The sequence below is a fragment of the Rhinolophus sinicus genome, chromosome 18 (assembly GCF_057876585.1).
Source record: "Rhinolophus sinicus isolate RSI-liver-muscle chromosome 18, RSI-T2T, whole genome shotgun sequence".
Classification (NCBI taxonomy): domain Eukaryota; kingdom Metazoa; phylum Chordata; class Mammalia; order Chiroptera; family Rhinolophidae; genus Rhinolophus; species Rhinolophus sinicus.
The window spans coordinates 97126647-97152881 of record NC_142518.1 but is presented as its reverse complement, the minus strand read 5'-3'; the positions used below and the strand labels follow the sequence as shown (position 1 = coordinate 97152881).

The 26235-nt window shown below is 39.3% G+C and overlaps 1 protein-coding gene across 4 annotated transcripts in view; it reads right to left on the bottom strand.

Moving 5' to 3' along the window:
- Nucleotides 1-25015, bottom strand: part of LOC109436244 (integrator complex subunit 6-like) — a 56538-nt gene extending 31523 nt beyond the window's left edge. For 3 of the 4 annotated variants that reach the window (XM_019714684.2, XM_019714683.2, XM_074324308.1), the window contains exons 1-3: nt 24524-25015; nt 24316-24393; nt 711-860 (exon numbers count right to left, since the gene is read on the bottom strand). In XM_019714684.2, the coding sequence (XP_019570243.2) occupies nt 711-860; nt 24316-24393; nt 24524-24634 (339 nt within the window). In that variant the 5' untranslated portion in view covers nt 24635-25015. The remainder of the gene's footprint in view (nt 1-710; nt 861-24315; nt 24394-24523) is intronic. The other variant, XM_019714682.2, reaches the window with a different exon arrangement.
- Nucleotides 25016-26235: the final 1220 nt, after the last annotated feature.

Below are 26235 nucleotides of genomic sequence, written 5' to 3'. Positions count from 1 at the left end.
GAATAAACTGAGGAATTGTTATAATTCAGGAACTCCCAAACTGTAACATCCAAATACTCCTCTCCTTCTGCTTTGCAAGTAATCATTAAGAAAAGATATTAAAGAGACTATAATGGCAGCATCATCCACACTCGTGAATCCATTCTCCTGAGTCAAAATCCTGGCACAGATGGGGGACACTAGTGACTTATGCTCTGCAACCTGGAGAGTGACTCTGGTTATTGTGAGCACAGTTATGACAGTAGGAAAGGACAATGGTAGCAGCAGCAAATGCTATTTTGCCTTCCTGTCATTCTTAGAGCTTTTTCATTGAATTGGGAAGGATGAGGGAGTTAAATTTCTCTTCAATTGTCTTGTTCTAATATTTCTCAGCAATTTATTAATCCCATTCTCAGATATCTGGTGATCTGATGGGTGGGTGATTTTAACTATTTTATGATCAAGTTACATATAAGACGACCCCAAAAGATATATATATATATATATATATATATATATATATATATATATATATATGTGTGTATATATGTGTGTATATATATATATATATATACATATATATATATTTATATATATATATTTAAAAGATATGTGGGCCTCTTTTTGAAAGTTATGAAAAATAGCAGAAAATTTGTTAACCATACCCAATTTTAAATTCATACCCCAAGTCACCAAAATAAATTAGCTGTACTCACTCAAAATTTTTTTACCTGTCCATAATTGTCTATTCCAGATATTAATCTATTGAGATTTAACAAATCAAATGAGGATCTTAGAGCCTGACCAAGAGTAGTCAGTCCAGAAGCCTGAAGATTTTTTAGTTCATTCATGAATGTTGCGTGGTTTTCCTTCCAACCAGCCTGAAAACCAAACATTTACAAAGAAATTCCCAGTTATACAATGAACAATATATAAAGTACAAGCAACCACTAAACAGCAACTATCAAACCTCTAACAAATTAATAGTTCCTTAATCTAATTCTATTCTATATCTCAACTGATTAAGTGAAACTACAGCAAGCAGTTTCAGAAAGATCTGCCAGCATTAACGATTAAGAGCAAAGATGCAAATAGTGCATCTGTGCATCATGGCTAGAGGGCTTTGGTTAAAGAAGTCCAGTTTTCTATTCAGGCTCAATCAAGCCTACCAAGTATTTATCTTTGTTTGACACTGATGACGATCATGGAGTAAGGGGTAGAGGAAGGAGTAATTTTTTAAATGCATTGTCCTTGATAGAAACAATTAGCTACTGGGAATCTGATTTATAGTAACTTTCCTAACCAAGATTCTTCCCCCTGAACAGTATTTTCACTTGAAACAAGAATAAAAGGGGAATTATAGGAATAGCGCCACAACTATTTGGAGACAACCCTTCTGGCATCTTCAAGCATTCAGAAAGCCCCAAATCTAGAATAAGGAGAAAAAGAAAAGAAACTAAAAAGTTTTGGCAAAGAAGCAGCATCCCCTAAGCACCCCGGCATCTATAAGCAGCAGCAAAGAACCAAAGGCACAAGGTCAACAGTCAACATGCTGTGATTGAATGGTCTGTAGAATAGAAGGAGAATCATGTTGACTGGTTAGTGATGGCTATAAAAACAAAGCGGCACAAAATGCCAAGAAGAGAAGCCAAAAAAAGAAAATGGCAGCTAACAGTAGGTCACAGAGCAGGCCAGCAAGACAGAGAGCAGACAATACAGCTTGGCAACTTGGTGGGACAAACAGCCACCTGAGTCTTGGTAGCCCTGAGGGCAGCAGTGACATTCTGAATGCTGAAATCATGCAGATCAGGCCAGTAGAGCTGGAGGTGGAAAGCAAGAGTAAATAATACAGAGAAAAACCACATGATTTAAATTTCATGTGTAGCTGAAGGCATATCGTCCATTATCCATACAACTATAGCAACCACCATCTTTTTTTTCTTTTTCTTTTTTTAATTTATTGGGGTGACAACTGTTAGTAAAATTACATAGATTTCAGGTGTACAGTTCTGTATTACATCATCTATAAATCCCATTGTGTGTTCACCACCCAGAGTCAGTTCTCCTTCCATCACCATATATTTGATCCCCCTTACCCTCATCTCCACCCCCCACCCCCACCCCCCTTACCCTCTGGTAACCACTAAACTATTGTCTGTGTCTATGAGTTTTTCAAACACCATATTTCTAGTTTCAGTTTCCTGGAGCAATTTGGATCAGAATGACTGAGAGGCAGAAAGCGGGAAGATTACCAACTGCACCCTTCCATGAAGTGTATCTACATGACCTAGAGCAAACCTGTTGGTTCTTAGGACTTAAATTTCATTATCTGAAAATGAAGATCATTAGAAACGAAGGGACGCTGTTTAAGGATGTGCAAGGCTGTGCACGATACAACCCTCGAGGATGCATTCACATTAGAATCCCTGAGAATGGTGGCCCCTGAGGTTGAACAGTACACAACCCGCATAACCATACAAAGTGAAGGTGATCCTGGTTAAGATCCATTCCAGTCCAATGATCTGGGATTCTGTGAAATTAAAGATGTGCTTGGGGTGGCCGGTTGGCTCAGTTGGTTAGAGCGCAGTGCTCATAACACCAAGGTCGCTGGTTCGATTCCCATGTGGGCCAGTGAGCTGCACCCTCCACAACTAAATTGAAAACAACGACTTGACTTGGAGCTGATGGGTCCTGGAAAAACACACTGTTCCCCAATATTTCCCAATAAAAATTTAAAAAACAAAAAAGATGTGCTTAGTTTTTGTTTGTTTGTTTTTAATATTCCTAAAGTATCCTATAAATCAAAGGATCTAAAGGTAAAATCTTTCCATGTGTTTTTCTGGCCAGATTGTAAATATGACTTTTAGTAGATGGGGAAAGTAGAGCATGAGAATAATTCCTTGTGGCCCAAGCAAAATCTTACTAGACTAGACAATTTAAACTTGAGCTAAAAGGAAAGATTGTGATTTTAACTGTCCTCATCAAATACCTAGAAATAACAGCACGTGATTGCAAATCACACTGAATTCAAAACTTAGCTTTCTTCTTCTTTTAATAAAAGATTTTATTGGGGAAGGGGAACAGGATTTTATTGGGTAACAGTGTGTACTTCCAGGACTTTTTCCAAGTCAAGTTGTTGTCCTTTCAATCTTAGTTGTGGAGGGTGCCGTTCAGCTCCAGTTCCAGTTGCCGTTGCTAGTTGCAGGGGGCAGAGCCCACCATCCCTTGTGGGAGTCGAGGAATTGAACTGACAACGTTGTGGTTGAGAGCCCGCTGGCCCATGTGGGAATCGAACCGACAGCCTTCGGCATTAGGAGCACAGAGCTCCAACTGCCTGAGCCACCGGGCTGGCCCCCTTAGCTTTCTTCTTTGGGGTAGAAGAGAAAGGTATACAGTTGAGACGGATAGCATCAATTCATTCCTTTATTTATTCAACATTTTTTATGGACTAACTATGCTATGTTGGGCAGAATATTACATACTGGGGATATAGACAGGAATTAGCCTTGAGGAATTCCTGCCACCAAAGAATAAGGAATGCAGTTAGGGAGACTGAAAGAACAAATGATCAGAGAGTTAGCGAAGGCTTCTCACAGTAGATAGGGTATTAGATAAAGCTGAAGGGCATGAAGATCATGGGACATCCCACACTGAGGTGAGGAGTGGAGGGAGCAGTCCAAAGGAAGAGAACAGAGCTCATAAGAGAATAGGCCTTCCTGGGTAACAGCAAGTAATTTGATTATCATTTTTCTGGGTACATGGCAGGAGGCAAGGCTGATAAGTCGGCCTCTGACTGTACCGTGCTTTGTACATTGTGCTCAGTAGTTTGGATTTTGTCTGTCAGTCCTGGGAATAACTTGAAGTTTTTAATTTGGGGAGTGGCATGATCAGATCTGTATTTTAGCAAGATCGTTCTGCTGGGAGTTAGAGAATAAATTGTGGAGGGGAGGGGAGGCTGAAGCTTGAGGCAGGGAAACTTGAAGATTGTTGCGATCTTCATAGCTTATGAGAAAAGTGATGAAAGCCTGCAGTGGGGAAGGACAGGTGGTTGCAGATAAAAGAAGTATTTCAGAGGTGGAGTCATAAGGATTTAGTAGCTAATTAGAGGGATGGATGAGGGAGAAGGGGGTCACATGTTAGGTTGAGGTCTCCGGTTTGGGCAAACCTGTAAATGGTGGGGTCCCTTACCCAGAAACCACTTTATAAAGTTGACTTTTTTTTCCAGAGTTACTTCATTTAACAATCTTATTTCTCACACTGTAAACAGAGTTACATCTACAGCAAATGTTGAACTCCTGAGAGCCACAAGTTAGTTCAAGGCATGACTAAAGAAAAATTAGTGGACTACGTGTCTTGGTAAAGGGCTGGAATAAGATTTGGGTACCACTTAAGCAAGCACACTATAACTCAACAATATTTAAAATAATGTGTCCTCTGATTGTTAGTAGTCTTACTAATTAACCTGACAGAATAATTACTCTTTAAAATTCCTCTTATAATATGAATTGAAAACATTTTACAAATCATTTCTGCACCTGTATTGCTAGCGTTGTGTTTTTAGGTCAATTCCAATTCTTTGCAACAAAGCAGACAATACAAGAAATCTGAATGCTTCTCCTATGTCAGTACCACAAAGGGTATGGGCTACATTTACTGCCCAAAGCAGTGAACTTCTTGGTAGCAGTCTAGCTCCTTCAAGAGAAGAACTAAATGCCTCTAAATCCATTCCTCAGAATGCTGAAGGGGAAAAAAGGCCTACAGATTAATTTAAATTAATTAAATTAACTTAGAGAACCTTATTAATATGACAAATTTCTTTCAAAAAGATAATTATGAAGAGCTAATGGGTGAAAGTATATGTTTCTATTCTTCCTTCATTGCTTAGAGTTCATTTTTTCATAAGTGTGAATTCAGGACAGCCCATTTACCTCCTTAATAGTCTTTTCTTTCAAATTATTCCAAAGATATCCTACTCTCGTAGTATCAGTAAAAACCTTTACTCCTGATAATAACTTCCCTACATTCTCACAGAGCTTTACAGCTTTCAAAGCACTTCCACACTTCACATTTGCTTAAGACAACCTTATAAAACAGTCATGGTATTACCATCCTTGTTTTGTTTTAACAAACCAGGAAGAAGTAAGATTTAGGTATGTCTTGTGTGGGGGGTGACAGTGGTAGCAAATCACACTCTACAGTGGCAGTAATACAGTATCCTTTAGCCACATATGGCTACTGAGCACTTGAAACATGGCCAGTCTGACTTGAGATGTGATGTAAGTGTAAAATACAAATGGATTTGGAGGACTTGGAACAAAAGAAAAAAAGAATGAAAATATCTCATTTATTTTTATAATTACATGTTGAAATGATGTTTTGAATGTTTTCAGTTAAATAAAATATATTTCATTTGTTTCTTTTTGCTTTTTAATGTGGCTACTAGAAAACTCCCAATTTTGTGTCTGGCTGGCATCATATATCTACTGGAAAGAGATGTTTTAGAAGGTCCTGAAGGTCAGGTGGGAGACCTTGGCCTTGCTTTGGCATACAATAGACTCATTACAGATTCCAAGGCAGGGGAAACAGGATCAAAGCAGTGCCTCAGGAAGGTCAGCCTGGCAGTGTCATATAGGACAGACTGGAGAAGAAGCTACAGTCAGGAAAAAGAAGCTAGAGGGCTTGAAAAGCAATCCAGGCCAGAGGGAATCAGGGCCTGAATTAGGATGGGAATGAAGAGGTTAATTGAGAACATTTATTTTTTTTAAATGAAGCTCATTTCCTTTTTTTTTATTATTTATTTATTATTTAGTACTGTTTATTTATTTATTTATCTAAGGAGGGCACACCTCACAGTGACCCATGTGGGGATCGAACCCAAAACCTTGGTGCTACCAGCACCACATTCTAACCAACTGAGCTAACCAGCCACCCCCAGAGAAACATTTTAAAAAAACAAGATAGGACTTGGTGACAAACAGATCATGGGCCTAAAAGAGAAAGAGTAAAAGATGATTGATTACAAAACTTCTAGCCTGGGAGACCTAAAAAGTTTAGGACAAAGGAGTAAACTGGAATGGGTAAAATCCTAAGGTCAGAGTTTATTGTCTTCACAGATCAAGTTTTAAAAGTCTCCCAGAAGTAAAATCATGATCATGATCATGACGACAAATAATAACCATAGGTAATATTTATCAGTGCCTATGTGTCAGTAATTCGTTTATGCTAAGCATGACATTTTGTATGTGTTCTCATCTGAGCCTTATAACCATGAAGTAGGTGCTATTACTATTTCCATTTTATAGATGAGCCCACTGAGGCTCAGAGAGGATAGCAACTTGTCCAGATCAAACAACTAGTAAATGACAGAGCCAGGATTTGAACCCAGGTAACCTAATTTGAGTGCCTACCAACTTAAACCACTGTACTAGAGATTCTTCTACCTATTCTACATACCGTGTTTCCCCAAAAATAAGACCTAGTCAGACCATCAGCTCTAATGCATCTTTTGGAGCAAAAATTAACATAAGACCCAGTATTATATTATATTATATTACATTACATTACACTATATTATATTATATAAGACCCAGTCTTACATTAATTTTTGCTCCAAAAGGCACATTAGAGCTGATAGTCTGGCTAGGTCTTATTTTCGGGGAAACAAAGTAGTCACCTCATAGACATGCCTTGTTTTATTAGCTTAAAAATTTGTAAGTTTAAAAGAATTTCCAAATTTCATTGAATTGAAGCCTACTTTCCCTGATGTCTAAACGCAGACCAATTGGGTATGGGAGCAGTGGATTAGGGCTTGGAAGTCCCTAGTCTATTCCTGGCTGTAACTAACTAGCAAAGCAAGTGGTCCAGAGTAAGTCATTTACCCGTTACTGGGGCTGTTGCTGAACCTCTGCACCCTTATTTCCATCTTCTTATCTGACCAGTGGGTTTGGCAACAGGAAACTGGCATGCTTCCTCTAGGCCTATTGCTGAAGGTCTTTCTAATTTTCTGGTATGTTCTCTGACATATAGTGTTTAAGGGGTAGGCTTTGCCCCTACAACAGACCCATAGGGGAGGTCTGTCAGCGTGTGAATTATTTGGAAGCTTTTTGTGAACACACATCTAGGCTATATCATCCAGTCTAGCTTTTAACAGGAATGAAGCTGTTATTTAGAACTCAGTCTGGCTCCCGTGTCTTATTTCTCCATCGGTTTCAATGGAGGAGGGAAAGGTAGGGGTGTTATTTAGTGGCTCCCACAAACCTCAGCATCCCAATACTTGTCCTTCCTGAACTTCATCCTATTTTGGCCAGACCATTTCTCTGATTCATTGCTAGGTATTTATTTGTTTGTTTGTTTGTTTGTTTGTTTGTTTGTTTTTATTTGTTTATTTCAAATAGAAGAACCCTTTCCTCCATTGAAATCTTGCCAGGAAGTATAAGTAAGTAAAAGAGACAAAAGCAGATCAACCGTCCTTGAAGGGGATGTGGGAGTGGTGTTAGAGCCCTTTCTGAAAACCCTTGCTCTATCTCTAAAGGTCACTTGTAACCCTTTTCCAAAACATAGATGATCTGGTTATACTTCGTATAATGTGCAAATTTAATGAACATGCTATTCATTTCCCCATCCAAGGTAACTGAAAAACATATTTAGGGCAGCTGCATCTAACTTTTCACAAGAGAAGTATCCCTTAAAAACTACATAAACTGAATATTTGTAAATCAAAAAATAATCGGCTAATTAAAATGCTCTAGGGTGATAACTATTGAAAGGGAATGGCAGTGAATCTTTCCAAAGAGCAAAAATAATCCTTCTATATTGTAGATTGTCACAATCTACACTGAAAGGCTCTCTCACTGAAAAGCACCACTTACTACATCCCTCTGACTTGGTGCTGAGCCACTGCACTGACCCACTTGGGGCACACACACCCAAAAGCCTATCTGAACACTTCCTTGAACAGTAGTTCAGTTCAGTCCAAGCCTTCCTAGCTTGCTACCAAGCCCTTGATAATGAATAAAAAGCCTTGCTGGAATGCAGAGAGACATGTTTGTTTCCCTCTCCTTGACAAAACTTTTTATATTTTATTAAAGGAAATGAAATCAGCCTGGTAATATTTGCCCTTTGTTATCCCATATAGAGAGGGTTATCCTGGACCTTGGGCTCTTCTAGGTGGTTACAATCTAGATGCTTAATGGGTTTGAATATTTTCCCAGATGTCTCAAGTTAAAGCCAAAGAGTCTATATTTAGTAGGAACATCATTTCTCTTGTTGGAAGATAAACTATTTTTCTTTTTCCATCTGCTCTCTACAAGTTTGGGGAAAACTTGTTCTGCAACAACACAGACAATTTGAATAAATCAATTTCAACAGCATTTTTCAACCAACTTACTTTCTTATCCAATTTAACATTCTATCATCTTTGTCATCACAAAGTGCTCTTTTGTTGGTAAACTGACCAATGAGAAAGAATGACATGAAAAATAAGAAGCCCTGCTTTTTCAATCAACTCTATCTGCGGAGGAGACAAATGACTTTCCCCTTAGCCTTATATGGAATATTTGTGCAAGTTAAAACTTTTCAAATTCAACAATTTTTTTCTCACAACTAAAATGGACCCCAATTCTGATAGCTATAAGAAAAGGTTCACTTGCCCCTTAGGTAAACAGAACGCTGTGACAGCTGAATCACCTTAAAATGTTAAATGCCTTTTTATTGTGTTAAATGTCTTAATAAATTGTTTACAGCTAACACACCTATAAAGGAGGATGTTAAAATTGTGAAGTGCACATTAGGAAGATGCTGTATCATTAAAAGAATGGAATTGTCTTGTATCTCCTTTTAAAACTCTCTTCTTGCATTAAATTTTCTGATCCTATTTGATGCAATTTTGTTTCCCTTAATGCTGTAATAATTTGGCCTGATTTCACTTTTTTTGTGGTTTTCTCACTTAACTCAGGGGACTGATACACTTTTAGGTTCAAAGGAGGCATTTTATTATTCTGTGTATTCTGCATACTAATATCATTTTTTTCTTGTAAAATTACTTGTTTTAAGAATATCGAAAAAAAGGGCAAGGAAAACAAATGAAAAAATAAACATATGGGACTACCTCAAACTAAAAAGTTTTTGCACTGAAAAGGAAATCATCAACAAAATGAAAAGACAGTCTACTGAATGGGAGAAAATATTAGCCAGTGATACATCTGATAAGGGGTTAATATCCAAAATTTATAAAGACCTCATACTACCCAACACCAAAAAACTCCAAACAATTCAATTAAAAAATGGGCAGAGGACCTGAATAGACATTTCTCCAAAAACGACATACACATGGCCAATAGACACACGAAAAGATGCTCAGTGTCACTAATCATCAGCAAAATGCAAATAAAAACCACAAAGAGATAGCACCTCACACATGTCAGAATGGCTAGCATCGATAAATCAACAAACAGCAAGTGTTGGTGAGGATGTGGAGAAAAGGGAACACTTGTGTATTACTGGCGGGATTGCAGATTGGTGCAGCCACTATGGAAAATGGTTTAGTTTCCTCAAAAAATTAAAAATAGAACTATCTTATGACCCAGCAATTCCACTTCTGGGTATTTCTCTGAAGAAATCCAAAACACGAATTCAAAAAAAATAAATGCACTCCCATGTTCATTGTAGTGCTGTTGTTTATAGTGGCCAGGATATGGAAGCAACTTAAGTGTCCATCAATAGATGACTGGATAAAGAAGAAGTGGTACATATATGCAATGGAATATTGCTAGGCCATTAAAAAGAATGAAATCTTACCATTTGCAACAACATGGATGGACCTAGAGAATATTATGTTAAATGAAATAAGTCAGACAGAGAAAGACTAATAACATATGATCTCACTTATATGTGGAATCTAAAGAGCACAATAAATGAACAAACAAAACAGAAACAGATTCATAGATACAGAGAACAAACTGATGGTTGCCAGATGGGAGCGGGGTTGGAAGGCTGGGTGAAAAAAGTGAAGGGATTAAGAAGTATAAATTAGCAGTTACAAAATAGTCACGGGGATTGTACAATACAGCATAGGGAATATAGTCAATTAATATTGTAATAACAAAGTATGGTGCCAGGTGGGTCCTAGACTTAGTGGGGGAATCACTTCGTAAGCTCTGTAAATGTCTAACCACTATGCGGTATACCTGAAACTAATATAATATTGCATGTCAACTGTAATTGAAGAAAATAAAAATTAAAATAAAAAAGGAATATCCAGTTCTCTTGGATTCCTTTTTCTCAAAGTTTCTTTCCTAGGGGCACTTCTTAGTGTCCTGAACTTGCTGAAATGTTCAAACTCCATTTTATTTGATGACATTAGTTCTCTCCCTGAGAACACTCAATGCTATCATTCTGGGGTTCAGTCCACCAATTTTCATGAACAAACTTCAGGAAATACTACCAGTAGGACCACATAAAAGAATTCTAGCTTACTTGAGTCTTCTATTTTTAAAAAAAGTTCTTAAGAAATTGACCCCCTAATATATTGCGGAAATTTACTTGATATTCTGTGGCCTGCTGAATTGTTTCTTCAGTAGATGGTTAAAGACTCTCATGACCACATATTTTAAAATAAACTAGGCAACCTGAAACTAATATAATATTTTATGTCAACTGTAATTGAAAAATAAACTAAAAAATAACAATAAAATAAACTGGGCAAATAAATTATTTATAGTTTAATTCTATTGAGACACAGGCCACCATTTTGTGTTACCAGTCTCTTTACCTAGTATGATTTTTTAGTGGCTCAACAATCGTAAGAATTAGTCTAAAATATCTGCAAAATGCATTTTTGAGTTTTCAATTCTTACCCCAGGGAATTAGGAAAAATTATGAAGTAGCACATCTGTCAGACTTCACTTGAAAACACGACAGGATCAAAAGAAATTTGATCTTCACTAGAGGATCCTAACATGTAGACATTGAATTTTAGAAACTGTTCTCCTTCGTCCAGTAATCAATTGCACTGTTACTGAAGGAAAAAATATCTTCAAAGAATTTGACAAACTCCCTCAGATAAAAATGTTCAGTTTCCTCTCTCACTCTCAGACCATTTCAACAGTAACTATTGACCAATACCTATTCTCAGAAAAATGAATGTTATTATGCAGATCACACGTTCGATTATTTAGATTTTTTGTTTTGATAGAAGACATTTTAATGAATACATACACAAAATAAAAAATTTTAAATGTGGCCTTGGAAAAATACACAAGATAGGAGTTAGACTAAGCCACCCAAACATTGCAGAAAGAGTTGAACAGAGGAGATAGCAGAAGAGCCATTCATTACTTTGTAAAAATTATACAGCATCTCTTTCCTCTTGACTAAGTTTTAAAAATAATCCTGTCAAAAACATTTTACGAACTTTTTTTACATCATAAAGGTAACACACATTCATTGTTAAAAATCTCAACATACAAGGTTAGTCTATCTCTTCACCAACCTCCCAGTTCCACTCTTCAGAGGTAACCATTGCTAGGACTCTGTCCTGACCCAAAAATAAGTGATACCAATGAGATGAAGTGACATTTACCGATCTAACTAACTAGTAAGTGTGATATAGCACATTAAGCGTGTACAGGGACTATTTTCTAAAATTTAAAGCAATTTGGAAATCACCCCAAGTTCCACGCCTCAATTATTCCACTTCCTGCCTTTCAGTTATACAATTTTCATACGTTTTTTGGAAGGAACAGTGTTAATAATCTAGTCTAATGCCTTCATTTTACAGATGAGAAAACTGACATCTAAAAAGTGTTAAGTGACTTGCCTGGGGTCATGTATCTATCTGATCAGAAGCAGACTGTGGCTAAGAACCCCGGTCTCTAGCCTTCTAGCCTAGCACTCTTTACAGAGCCACAAAAAGTGACAAAACCCAGATTTACATGACAGTGGATGGTGTGATCTACGGACAGGCTGGATTACAACCACTTTGTAAAATCTGATTTTTATAGAAGTACCCAGACTTAAGCAGACTTCCAACATACAGCTCAGAGACATCAGCATGGAATTTACAATGTCCATACACATACATAAGCTTTTACGAAAAATGGAGAGCTATGCTCTGCATATCTTCAGCATTCTCTTACAAGAACTAAAACAAGAGGGACTCCCAGCTTTCCAATGCCATGGCTGTATTAAAACCTAGATATTCTCCCTAGAATCCTATTTCTACTGTCTAGTTTTGTGGGCTTCCTTCTGCAAAGACAAATGGGAAGAGAGACTGGGGCTTCCGATTAAATAGCAGTGCCTCCAGGCAACTTCAGGCCAACCTAAATCAAAACATCTTGATCTAGCGCAGGCTAATCAACCACTAAAGGTCATACTTCAGCTCCCTCCCTCTTCCTTCTGCAACTTCTCATTATTAGCATAGCACTTTAAAGCACCTTCTGTGGCATCCTCCCACTCAAGTCGCACCCTTAATGGAATGCTTTCAGTTCACTTGCTCTCCTCCCCAGAGCCTCCAGCTCTCCTGGCTCTGTATCTCTTCTTCCTTTGGTTAACTGATGTTCTAAAGGCTGGCATCAGGAATGGGGAGACCAACTCAGCGGGTGAAAAAGACAGGTCTGGCTGAAGCTCAGGGCTCCTATGGGAAAATAATGGGAAATAAGTTTATATAGACACATGGAAGAGATCCTAGAGAGCTCAGAATGGCATCCAAAGGCATGGGGAGTCTTTGAAGGCTTAGGAAGGGGGAGTGATATGATGAAACCAGTTTTTTTTAGAAAGTTAGCAGTTGGTATGGGTAGAGAGTAGGAATTTGGGAGGCACTTGGGAGACCGCGTAGAAGGTTGTTATAATGGTCAAAGCATAAAAGCTCAGGACCTGTACTCAAGTGATGGCAGCAGAAATTAAGTTGAAGGAACATATATGTAAGAGACATTTCAAAGGGATGGGCCTTAGAAGACTATGGAAGGATAGGATCAATGCCACACAATGCCTCGCTTTCAATCCTGGGAGACTAAAAGATGGAGAATATGGAAAAGGGGATAGGCTTTAGAGTCATAAGGAGGTCTTCACATAATAGCTGCTATGAGTTGATGGTGGGATAGATAGCCAGGCGGAGATGTTCTATCATCAGCTAAAGATGCCTGGATGAGAAACCAAAGATGGAGAGGCACCAGTGTAGGAGGACTGCTTGAAACCCTGAATGAGGTAGGATGCATTCACCAAGGGAAAGAATTGGGAAGACAGAGGAAGACTTATCAGAGACAGATCAGTGGAGAGACAGAACAGAGGAGGTGTTAAGTTTCTGGAAGAAGGAGTATTAACAGTTTCAAATATAGTCAAGGGCAACGAGAATAAACATTAGTAAACTGGCCCAAGTAACGATACAGTAAATCCTAAGACCTTAATAAATCATATTTACTTTTCTCACTAGTACTGTTCCTTACTTGCACACACATAAATGTTTCAAGTCTTTTGTTCAACAGCATTTAAGTCCAGAGTTTGGCTCTTGATGCTAAGTTTACTAAACTACTCAACCTATAGGGCAGGATATAACTAATGAAAAAGCAACTGCCATTAATAGTCTAATCAGGTGAATATGGTTTCAGATACAGAACTCTTCTTTTTCTACAAACACCTGGCACATCAATGCAAAAGTCTTATATATAACTTTTTCTGGTTAAGCCCCTAGTGGCTGATTGGGGAGATGTCCATTCCTTCTCTGAAATCCACCCCTTATCAACCTAACTAAGCAGGAAAGAAAAAAAGCTATCTGGCTATATGGCAGGGGTGTGGCTTGAGGAGAGTGGGAGATTTGGATGAAATAAAGACTGCACCATAAAGTGAGGCACAGGCTGATACATAAGGCTCCACAAAGGTGGTGTGGTAATTTCAGGCCTTGTACAAAACCACTTCTGTCTCCCTCGCAGGTTGTGGATTAGGAGAAATGAAATGGTTACTGTGGAGTACGTTGGATGTCTTTCTTTTCCCTATAAGAAAAACATTTATCAGGACATTGATAAAATGAGGATGGCAAATCAGTTTCTGGAGGCCACTAGATAGCCACAAACTACACTGTAGCTTTTTCAAGCCTACCACTCTTCCTACACAGCTTTGGCCACCAACACGTACACACTATCTCAAGCTTCATCAGCTTAGTGCCACAACAACTCCACATCTGTCTCTAAGTAGGGGCCTAACTGTGGGACATCAAAGGCCAAAGTGTTTCACAAACAAATGCACTACGATATTCACCTAGAAATAGACAAATAATAAAAATGGTAACACTGGCAGTCATAATTTTCTTTCATTGAGTGCTTGCTATTATGTCAAGCACTGTTATATCAAAAGCAACTGTAAACAATAGCATGACAATTCTGTCTAAAAAACATGGCTCCAGGACACATGTAATAATGAGAATAACCAGTGAGAAGTTACTAAAAGGAATATTCTATCATCATTGATACGAAGAATGAAGTGACTCATTATTTAAGACTGGAATAGAAACAGACCTAGGTTAACTATTCAGCTGTGTTACTTAACCTCTCTGGTACTCAGTTTTCCTTATCTGTTAAATGGGGATAATAATATAATAGTACCTACAACTTAGGCTGGTTGGGAAGATTAATAATTAAGCACTTTATATTCATTGGCAAATTGCCTCGTGCATAAATGTCAGCTGCTATCATTAGAAAGCTATTATACTATTGTTCATTATTACAAGTAGATGTAAGTTGAATCATATCTGTAAAAGCCAGATAACACCTTTGACTATAAGATAGGTTTTAGGAGGATCCAAAACTAGGGCTATAAAATGGTTCCACCTCCTATACATGCTATTCATCAGCACATCGCTGCTTTCACCCAGCCTCAGAATGGAACATTGGTGTTATTCCTTAAATGGGAGCCATTAAAGTAACAAAAACTAACATAGTCACTTCCGTAATCCGCATTAGGAGGACTGAGCTTAGAGAAAGTAGCATTCATGGGAGCACGCCTATCATGTGGACCTGGACGTCTCCCCTTCTTTTAATGCTACTGATGACTTCTTAGGATATGAGACAAGGGCTCTGCTAGGGGACATCCAGAAAGCCCTCAATAAGAGCAGTGATACAAACTCCCCTTTATTTCTTAGGTTTTACATTATGCCAAGCTAGAGAATTTATCCTTTATCCTACTTTTCATGGTGAATACTGTTCTTAGGAATTCTTGATCCAAGTAGCTATGTAAATTTAATAAGGGATATGTTACATATTTCTAGTAATACTAAAAGCATGGACCATTTAGTGCCACTAGTGAGCACATATTACACGCAACACACAAAATTCTGAATTACTGCAGCTATACTAGGAGTTCACATATATCTTCTACTGAACTTACCCCAGGAAAAAACTTTCTAACCCAACCAGTTGGATCACCAACTACATCCATAAGTCTAAGCAACCAAACTGGCTTTCAATACACACAAGACTGGGATGCTTTCATATTTTGCCCTGGGTCCAAGGGTTATCAACCCATCAACTCTGAACTGTACGACAACCTTTCATGCACAGATGAGTCCATTATGGTGGTGTTCATTTTAAACAGAACTTCAAGAGAAAGGCTCCTCCTTCAGAAGCAATTTCTAGTATGTGAACACCATAAATATTTTAAGAAAGAATACAGACCAACACTGCTGTCAAATAGAAATACAGTGGAGGCCACATACGTAATTTTATAGTTTCAAGTAGCCACATTAAAAAAAGAGAAACAGGTGATAATAATAATATATTGCATTTAACCCAATATCTTAGAAATACTTGTAAAATCTGTAATCAACATAAAATTGTTAATGAGATATTTTACTTTTTTGTGCTGTCTTCAAAATCAAGTGTTTAATTTACACTTAAAGTACATCTTGATTCATACTAGCTGCCTTTCAAGTGCTCAGTAATCACACTTGGCTAGTGGATGCTGTACCGAACAGTGTAAATATAGCCTATCTAAAATATGAATAGCTGGTATATTTGAAGAGCCATGCCTACCCTCACTGCCACCTCAGCCCTTAATCTTCTTTGATGGAGCCCTTATAATGTCCCCACCCCTCACTGGGACCACTAGTCCGCCACAGTTTGAGGAAGAAGAGGGGAAGGATGTATTTTTCACAAATCACCTTGGAAACCCAAATCCATTTCACTGTAGAAACAATAACAAACACAATAGTTCTATGGCTAAGTGACATTAGGGGTTAAAAAGGCTTTCCTGGGGAGGAAGGTCTGGGAACCTAATCACCATTTAGAACATTGTATTCAGGACAGAGTGTGTTCCAAGGTTCCAATATGTACACAAAAAGACTGCCTGGATCTCTCATTTAAACTCTCAGTGAAAGGGAACTGGAGGCCATGTTTACCAAGTTTTTCATTTAAGAACTTAAAACCAGTGGGTTCCCTTCTTCATCCCTGTTCCCCCACCCTCCATATAGAGGGTCCTTCAATCCTGCCCTTCTCTGGAAACATTTCTCCCTGAGATGTAGAAGAGCTGCCATGTTTGGCCAGTATGAAATGACGTCTGTCTCCTGAGCAGTTCTAATTATCTTTCTGAAGCAAAGACAAACTGAAAAGGACAATATTTGCCCTGTGCTTACGTATGGCCCTGCCCTTCTGCTGTCCTTCTTACCCCAATCCCAAACTCAAGGCCAAAAGCTCTCAAATAGCCAGCACTAATACAAAACTAGGCAATTTCAACTACATCTTTTGGGTCTCCCCCACCTTTCATTTTTCCCTCCCTCCCCCAAGCCCACCTCAACATATGCTTCTATGTAATAATAACCAAACAAGCACACAGATAACAAGCCTTGCCCTGTTTCTCTTCAAATCCACCTCATAGTTCTTTACCCTGGGAGAGATGTAGAAACTCTAGCTTGTAAGTTTCAAAGCCCTTTTGCGATCCAATCTCAACTAGTCCTGCCCATCCTCCCCCCACCTCCAATTTGTTGGTTAAGCGTCTACTGCTCCTGACACCTCCCACACTTTAATCCACATTCTCCAGTCATCTATCTCCAATGACTATTCTCAAGACCCTTGATAAGTAGGACCATTTTACTATTCTTATCTCCCCTTGGGCCAGGTCTTTATTGGTGTCACCTTAGTCCCCTATAATAAAGCCTGGTCCAGAGAGGGTACTCAATGACCATGGTAAATGAATGCCTAAATTGCTGTAGTAGCAATCCACTGTGAGACTTATCTTCCAGAAAGACCATTTTGATCATATCGCTGCATTGGTGACAAAAGTCAGACCAACAGTTACCAAGCAGGGGAGAAAGGGATTGCATGAGAAAGCAAGAGGCATTTTCTGGGTTGATGGAAATGTCCTGTATCTTGGCCTGGGGTAGCAGTTACATGAATGCACAAAGATGTAAAAATGCATCAAGTCATTAAGATTGATGTATTTTACTGTATGAACAAAAGAAAGGGGACACATATACACTGGTCTTGTAAAAATACAATTCCACCATATTATAAACCTGAACCTCAATGAACATGCTAGCTGTAATAAATATTGAACATACGAGTATGAAATTGTTAATGGCGATTAGCCTCTGGAGAACAGTAGTGGAAATGGGAGGGGTGAGGGGAACAGGGTAGCTTTCACACTTACATAGTACTTGAAATATTTTTTCCCCATTTATTGAGTAGCTACTAAAATTTAGGCACTCCCTTAGGTACTTGGGGTACAAATATAGAGAAGTTCAAATATGTGCCCTTAAAGAGCTCACATTAAGGCGGCCAACGTGAACACTGACAATCACCATGTAACATGCTAACTGCTCTAGACAGTTAAGGTCTGGACAAAGTGTTAAGGGACCACAGTGGGAGTTGTTACACTGTTTGGAGTCGGGGTGGGGCAGAGGTGCAGGATGACTTCTGAGAATGTAGATCCAAGTGTAGAGGCACTTCAGGCCAACAACCAGTGTGTCCCAGGCAGAGGGAACAATACATGCAATGGCAGAGTGAATTTGGAGAAGATGGCCTAATTTTTCATTGTGGCTGGAGCCTGATATCCAGGAGAAGAGAAGAGAGAGGAGAGACACTGTTGGAAAGATAAGATAGAAGATCATGAAGGCCTTGGAGGACAGGCTAAGGAGTTTGGATTTTATTCTGAAATGTAATGGAGAGCCATTGAAGGATTTTTAGTAGGGGAATGACTTTCTATTTTACTTTATTGTATATTAAGAATGATCAATCTAGTGTCAATACGGGGGAAGAATCAGTGAAGAGCAAGATCAGAAGTAGGGAGATGAATTGATTGGCTGCTACAACAACGGTCCAGGTGAGGAATGATCAAGGTTGAAACAAGGGAGGAGTAAATAAGAATGAATCGATACAAAAGAGGTTTAGGATACAGGACAGACAGGACCCCATGTTTTTTGTCAGCCCTTCCCAGTCACCTTCCTGCAGGTGCCTAGTCTGGATAGCCTTTACTCTCTTGCCCAGAGATTTAGTCTTCTACCAATAAGTCTCCCCTTTTCTTTTTTTTACAAAAAACAGGAATATTTTATTCACTGCAAAATGAAACAAACAGAAATACAGATACAGTGGTATATACATGAGTGATGAAGAATCTGTATAAGCTTTCAATAAAGTTCCTCCACGTTCTACTTTTGTATAAAGGACAAGAGCTACCAGTCAGAGTACCTCACGCTTAAAATTCTTTCCAGTAAACTATACTTAATTCATAGGTTGGATAAACGTCTGTAAGCATTTACTTATTCATTTAGGTATAATTGACATATATTACTCTATTAGCTTCAGGTGTACAACACATGGATTTGATATTTCTATGTATTGCAAAATGACACAATAAGTCTAATTACCATTCGTCACCATACATACTTGCAATTTTATTCTTATGAGAACTTTTAAGATTTACTCTCTTAGCCACTTTTAAATATGCAATGCAGTGTTATTAACTATAGTCACCACAATGTACATTATATTCTATATTCTATGAGCTTCTTTTTCTTTTTCGATTCCACATATAAGTGAGATCATTTGGTATGTCTTTCTTCGTCTGACTTATTTCACTTAGCATAATGCCCTCAAGGTCCTTCCATGTTGTCCCAAATGGCAACATTTCCTTCTCTTTTATGGCTGAATAATATTCATATATATCTATATCTATATCTATATCTATATCTATATCTATATCTATATCTATATATATATATATATACACACACACATATGAATATTATGGGTAAACAAAATAAGATATACATATATATATATATGTATATCTTATTTTGTTTACCCATTCATCCATCAATGGACACTTAGATTGTTTCCATATCTTGGCTATTGTAAATAATGCTGCAATGAACAGGAGGGTACATATATCTTTCTAGTTAGTGTTTTCATTTTCTTCAGATAAACACCCAGAAGTTGAATTCCTGGGTCATAAGGTAGTTTTATTTCTATTTTTTTGGGAAACCTCCACACTCTTTTCCATAGTAGCTGAACCAATTTACATTTCTACCAACAGTGCACAAGTGTTCCCTTTTCTCCACATCCGTGCCAACACTTATCTCTTGTCTTTTTGATGCTATCCATTCTAACAAGTGTGAAGTAATATCTTATTGTGGTTTTGATTTGCATCTCTCTGATGCTTAGTGATGTTGTGCATCTTTGCATGTACCTGTTGAGCATCTGTATGTCCTCTTTGGAAAAATGTCTGTTCAGATCCTCTGCCCATTTTCTGATCAGATTCTTTGTTTTTGGTTTTGTTTTCTTTTTTTTGTTTCTTTCTTTCTTTCTTTTTTTTTTTTTTGCTATTGAGTTGTATGAGTTTTTACATACTTTAGACATTAATCTGTTATCAGATATATGATTTGTAAGTAGTTTTTGCCATTCTGTAGGTTGCTTTTTTATTGTGTTGATGGTTTTTCTCCCCTTTTATTACTGCAAAATAACTATTATCACATGCTTCAAATGGCCAATGAGGAAGGTGTAAAGGAAGCAAGATCAGGGGAGAAACAATTCATCTTAAAAATCAGTGCACTGCCTTCATCACATTTTGAGTTTTAAACGCACCTTCCATTGTCTCAGGTTGCTCTCACAGGCCATGTTGCTACTGTTTCACCCAAAAGCAGTTGGAGGGCCATTCCTTAGCCTCCAACCACAACAAAAGGCTCCCCTAAAATTCACTCCTTTTCCAAATAAGGCCCACAAAATATACTCACGGGTATATGAAAAAGCTATGCCTTAGTTAAAATACCAGTAAATATTTGGAACACAGATCATAAAACAAGCATAAGTTTACTTCCTAAATCTGTAAGCCAAAATGTTGCCTTTTACTGATACATGTGAATAAAGGCATGCAGAAACCAGTAAGCAAAGCTAGCTACAGGATGTGAAAAAGCAATACTCAAGGGAAAATTTCACTTTTTCAAATGTTCTGTGTTTGCAAATTACAGACTCAGGATGTTTCTTTGAAACAACCATATATATATATATATATATATATATATATATATATATATATATATATATATATGAATGAAACATTCTGTCCACTATTTAAACCTTCTGTTTGGCTATTTCTAGAAAAGTGACTTGGTTTTATGTTTAAAAGCATTTCCTTCAATAAAAAATTCATTTAAAGAAAGTAGCTCAAAACATCAAACTATTTTGAATCTTTTTATTCTTTTTTAATCTTTTTATCATACACTCCAGTCTCCTGGCTCACTTTCTTCTTGATGCACTCAGTTGGCTCAGAGTTAGTAGTAGTGACGAGCTTACCTCTGCTAGTCACTGAATAAAAGGAGATCATGATTCATAGCAAAACAAAACATACAAGACAACAGAACCATAGACAAAACTATTAAGAATATGCAAAAAAAACCACTTTAAAAAATCATGTATTAGTCTTTTAAGGCTACACTGGAAAATTTAAAATATTACAGTTTCATCCTAGCTGTGTACACTAAAGATACCACTGTATAAATGTAGTGTTAACACTTGTGACACTATGTATAAAACTTGTCTGCAAAGGAATACTTGAAACAGATGTAGCACAAAATGCTTGCGTTTCATATGCTTTTTATATAGCACCCAAATCAAACTTAATTCCATCTGTGCAGAGCTGACTGCAAGTAACAGGTATGACTAATTTAAAAAGAGCACATAGCCATGTGTAAGGGGTGTGCTGTGAGAAGTTACTAAGTCCTAGGTGAAATACTATATTCACATACACAACAGTATACATTAGTGAAAAGTTCCAGTCACAGTAACTTTTCACAACAAGATTTATTGTCAGAGCTTGTAAGTGGATATACTGGGAATAGTTCCATGCCTATTAAGGAATAAACCTCCCAACCAAATGCACAACTTATGCGTGTTGTAACACCAATAGAATTGAATCTTCTAGTAGAAAAAAATTTTTTGCAATGTTTAGAGTTGGATATAATGAAGACCTGAGAAACAAGCAGTTATTTTGAGAAGAGATAAACAATGGCCCTCCAACCACAGAGAAATTAAAGAATATACTTTCCATTATTCTGCAGAAAAAAAAGCTACAAAAATCAAACCCTATCTAACATCACTTTGCTGAAAGGACCTCAGGCTGCTAATGGAGAGTGAAGTTTTAAGTACCAACTAAGATGCCTGCTTACAATCAAAGAAAGACCTATTTGATGATCAGTGTGACAGAAAACAGACATTTATGGCTCCTAGCTATTAGCAAGTGAAAGACTAGACTAAACTTTAAGAAAAATTCACCAGCTGTTCTAAAATTTCAGACCTACCAGAATGGCTAGTTCCTAACAGCAAAAGAACAAATAGTTACCACATGCTGAGGGGAGGGTTGGGGGTGGGCAGGAGGGAGTGGCTGAAAGAGACTCAGAAAAAGAAAATGCTACCAAACTATGGCAAATTATTAGTAATTCAGGTATAGATGACAACATGACAAGAACATCATTAAGATCATTAATCATTTCATAGCACATGTAGTTATCATATAAGATTAAAATGAAAAACCTGAATAACCTTGGAAATCTTAAACACTAACTAAGAAGATAACCAATGATTAGTAATTAAAAGTATTACAGAAAGTATGTTCCCATACCTGACCTACATAAGGAAAAAAGATCAGACTCAACTTGGAAGAATGCTTTTGTACTTCGGGGGGGTGGGGGTGGAAATATAGTGTATAAGATGACAGGATAAAAAGAGCTAACAGATGAAATTTCCACTAAAAACAAAATCCAACTTTCCCCAGAACTATCTTGAGCCTCTAAAATACCATGGATAAGTTACACAGACACTAAAAATTTTAAGTATGAGGACTATGTGGCAGCCTGGAATAATTCACGGAGCAATATAGGTGGAAAAAGCAGAATACAAAGTAATATGTACACTGTGATTACAATGCTAGGTAAAAAGATGCAATGATGGTTAAGAGGAACATGAGACTTTCTTTTCCTTTTCCAAAGATTCTGTAAACATTGCCACGAAAGTCTTATAAATCAAAACCCATTTTTAAATATTTTTTCTGTTGTCTGTATCTATGAGTTAATGTTGGTTCAAAACCCCTTTTTAAATTATGAGTCTCAACATTCAGAAAAATGCTAAATAAGTGATTCTTTTTTTAAAAAGTCACACTGCTTTGGAGTTTATCCTTTTTACTACTTCAATTAAGGAGGACTACAAATGGCCACGCTACAAATGGTGAGTTCTTATCTGTATCAGTATTCAAAGGATACAGACCTTCAGACTTAGGAAGTACAAACATCTGCTTTTCTAGATGGAAGAAATAAGTGGTCACACCCTTTTGGGAAACTGACGTTTTAAGAAAGATTATGGTATTTTGAAAGATGTCTACGTGCTCAATTTTTCTAAATAGATAATCAAAAACCGAAAACAAAGTATCAAAAACAGAAGTTTTAAGGGGAACCTACTAATCAAACTGTTCACCGAAACTAGGCGTTACAAAATTAAAGCCTCCCTTTGGTTTTTATTCTTTTTTCCTCCTTTGGTTTTATTTCTGAAGAAACATCTCTTTGCCCAACTATTCAGTTCGGTAGGCTCCATTCTGTTAAATACCTCACTTGGCTGAAACGAATCACAGCACATCCAGATGGCCCCTCCCCAGCACTATTAAGATAATTCTGAGAAAAAGAGGGCGTCTAGCAAAGGACATCAAGGATTATGGTAACGTATTTTCTAAGTTTCAATATGCAAGCAGGACTCTTAGGCAGGTTGATTTAATAGTCCGAGCTCTATTTCATCGGGTCACTGCAGGCAAAGCGGTTATCTCCTCGACACTAGTAACAAATATTAACTACCCCACCGAGGTGAAGTTGTCCCTACTTTTCTCCTGTAGGTCAGAATCCTGTGGACCAAATCATCCAATTTAACTATTGTAACTGCGCCCAGTAGAGTCCTACCCTTCCTTCCTTCCTCTTCCCTGGACAAATCCCTACGTGGCTAACACAAACCTAATTGATAATGTAAATAGGTAGGCCAGGTCCCTAAAAAGCTCTTCTGCCCCTGGTGGGTTCCGCCTGGGCATTTCCCCGCCCCACCCTGTCGCGGTTTGGATTTGTCTCCAATAAAACATTAACAGTAACTAAGGTAACCGAGAGCCGGGCTTAGCCAGACCAATTCCCGAGAAGAAAGAAAAAGTTTCTCCGGTCTGGGGTTGGGAGGTTTGCTCAGCGGACAGATTTTCCTTTGGGCGAGGGTGGATGGAAGACTGCAGAAGTGCAAAAGCAGTAGTCTAATCTTTGAAGGCCGGTGGCTGGCGCTGCCACGCTCTCAGCAGGAAGGGGAGGGGAGCCGGAGGAAGAGGGGGAAAAGGAGAAGCAGCGGGGAGCGGGGGGGGGGGAAGGAGGAGCCAAAGGAGGAGCTGGGGCTCCAGGGAAGCCCGCGCCGGGTCCGGAGCACCCGGGGCGGAGTCGCAGGCTCGTTCTGCCCCTCAGCCTCAGCCGCAGCCGCCCGGGGTGCGCCCCGAAGGGGCGGGTCTCGGTCCTCTTCCCCACCCCTCCCTCCTTTCCATCTCAGCAGCGCCCTCAGTCTCCCTCTCTGGCTCATACAAAAGCAAAATGTCCGCCATCTTCCGAGGCTGCTGTGGTCGCCGCCGCCACGGGCCCTGCTCTCCTGCGGTTTTTCCCCGGGGCTGCCCCTCCCCCGACCCTGGGAGCCGCGGCGACTTGGAAGCCGCCGACTGCACCGCTCTGCGCGCCCCCCACTGCCCCGCACACCCCGCGGGGCGACGCAGGACTGCTCTGGCGGGGGCCAGGAGAGGAAGCCGCCCCAACCGACTGGCTCGCACTTCCCGCCCGCCCCACCCCGTTGATGGCCCCGTTACCTTGATGCAGTACGGCGGTTCGTCGTAGGTGACCAACATGTACCTGTCTCCGCGGCTGGCGGGATCCCGGGCGCGCAGCTGCGGGACGAGGGATGACGGAGGGGGCCGCGAAAGGAAAAGGGAGGAGGGGGCGACACAAACGTTACAGAAATACCTAAATCCCCATCCCTCCGGAGCTCTCCCCACCTCTCTCCTCCCCTCCCTTTACCTTCAAGAATAACTCCACAGCGCCTTTGGCAATGTCCAAATAGGAGGTGCCCAGGTCAGTGCGCTGGTTCATAGAGGCGGACGTGTCTATGAGGAATAGCAGGATGGGCATCTTCCCCCGCACCCCTGGCTCCGCTCCCCGCTCTCCTGGTCCTCTTGCCCTCACTGCCGCGTACTGCCACCTAAACCCTCAACTCTCAGAGAGCCAGGGTGCAGGGAGCCAGAGGAAAAGGGGAGACGGGACGGGACGGATGGAACTGCTCCTGGCCTCCTCTTTCTGCAGCCCCACCTCCTATCCCTCCAAGGGAACTTGAAAGTGTGAGCGTGTGTAGCCCTCGGGCCCTCCCCCTTCCTCTCTTCTGCCACCACTAGTGCCGCCACCGCTGCCGCAGAGACTACAGCCCAAGCATCCGTCCACGCTCACTAAAGCGCTCGCCCCAGACTGAGAGCTATCTCTGTTCACCGACACACAACTTCTGTCCGCTCACCTACCACCGGCACCATGTGACCAGAACCCACACTATTGGCTGCCAATTATGTGGTATATGCATATGCATTAGATGACAGGGCAAGGGGAGGGATTTGGACGAACCCTGGGAGTTGAAGTTTGAACCCAGGCAGGGGATAAGGGGAAATGTTAGGGACCCTCCTTTACAGGACTTGGAAGGCGTTAGGATACTTAGGGTGGTTGAATGGATTTTCTTCTTGCTCTTCGAAAGGAAAAGTGAATTCGAGCAACAGTTATACAGAAGTACAGAAGCAGACGTTTGGACAGGCTGCACAGACAACGCTTTTCTAACTGCAATCGATCAATCCTGCCAGTGGCTAAGACCAAAACATTTCAGAAACAGCAAACTTCTTTCCTGGCAAGACCTACTTGCATTCCTTTAGATCCCTCCCCACTCTTGATCAGTATTTGTAAGTCGTTTGCTGGCCTTGCATTCCGCATATATCCACTTGGAAATGAAACTAAAGCTTACACACAGTTACCTAAACTGGCCTTTTGTGTGCACACGCTTCTTCAGTTTCACTGAGCTCTTTGAAGTATTGGCCTGCCTGTGATAATTCCACCCACTCTTGTGTCTGCACAGTCTTTGCACGTGGGAGGTTTGTCAACCTAAATTCTGATTCAATTCACATTTATTGAGTAGCTATGAAGTGCCAGGCACTGCCTTAGCCTAATTTAATCCTTGAAATAATTGCATTAGATGACATTTTTCTTTTTTTCAGTAAAGGAAAGTGCAGCTCAGCGAGATTAGGGTAACAATGAAGGATGCTCTCAAATCTAGCTCTGGAGAGGCTCAATAAGTGGCCAACCACGCTTAGCTACTTCATGTAATGATTTTTAAAGCAGAGGTGTGTATTCCTAGCAGTATTTTATACACAAGGTGGAATCCTGAGCTTCAATGAGTTTATAATTTCATTGAGGATGAAAGACATGAATAACTTTATATAGTCTTATTATATGTTCTTTGTACTTTATATATTATATTACACCCCCCACACATACATATTCAATAACATTTTCAGAAAAATAAGATTTCAGAAGAGGCCACATGGCAGCATATGAATCAGGGACAAACAAGTGATGCAAATAAAAAGTGCAACAGAAGCAATGGTCCAGTGGTCTAGAAGTTCAGAAGGTTTCATGGATGAGATGGATGAGGCACAAAGGGAGAAAGGAGGGATTCTGAATTGGAAGGAATGGTATAA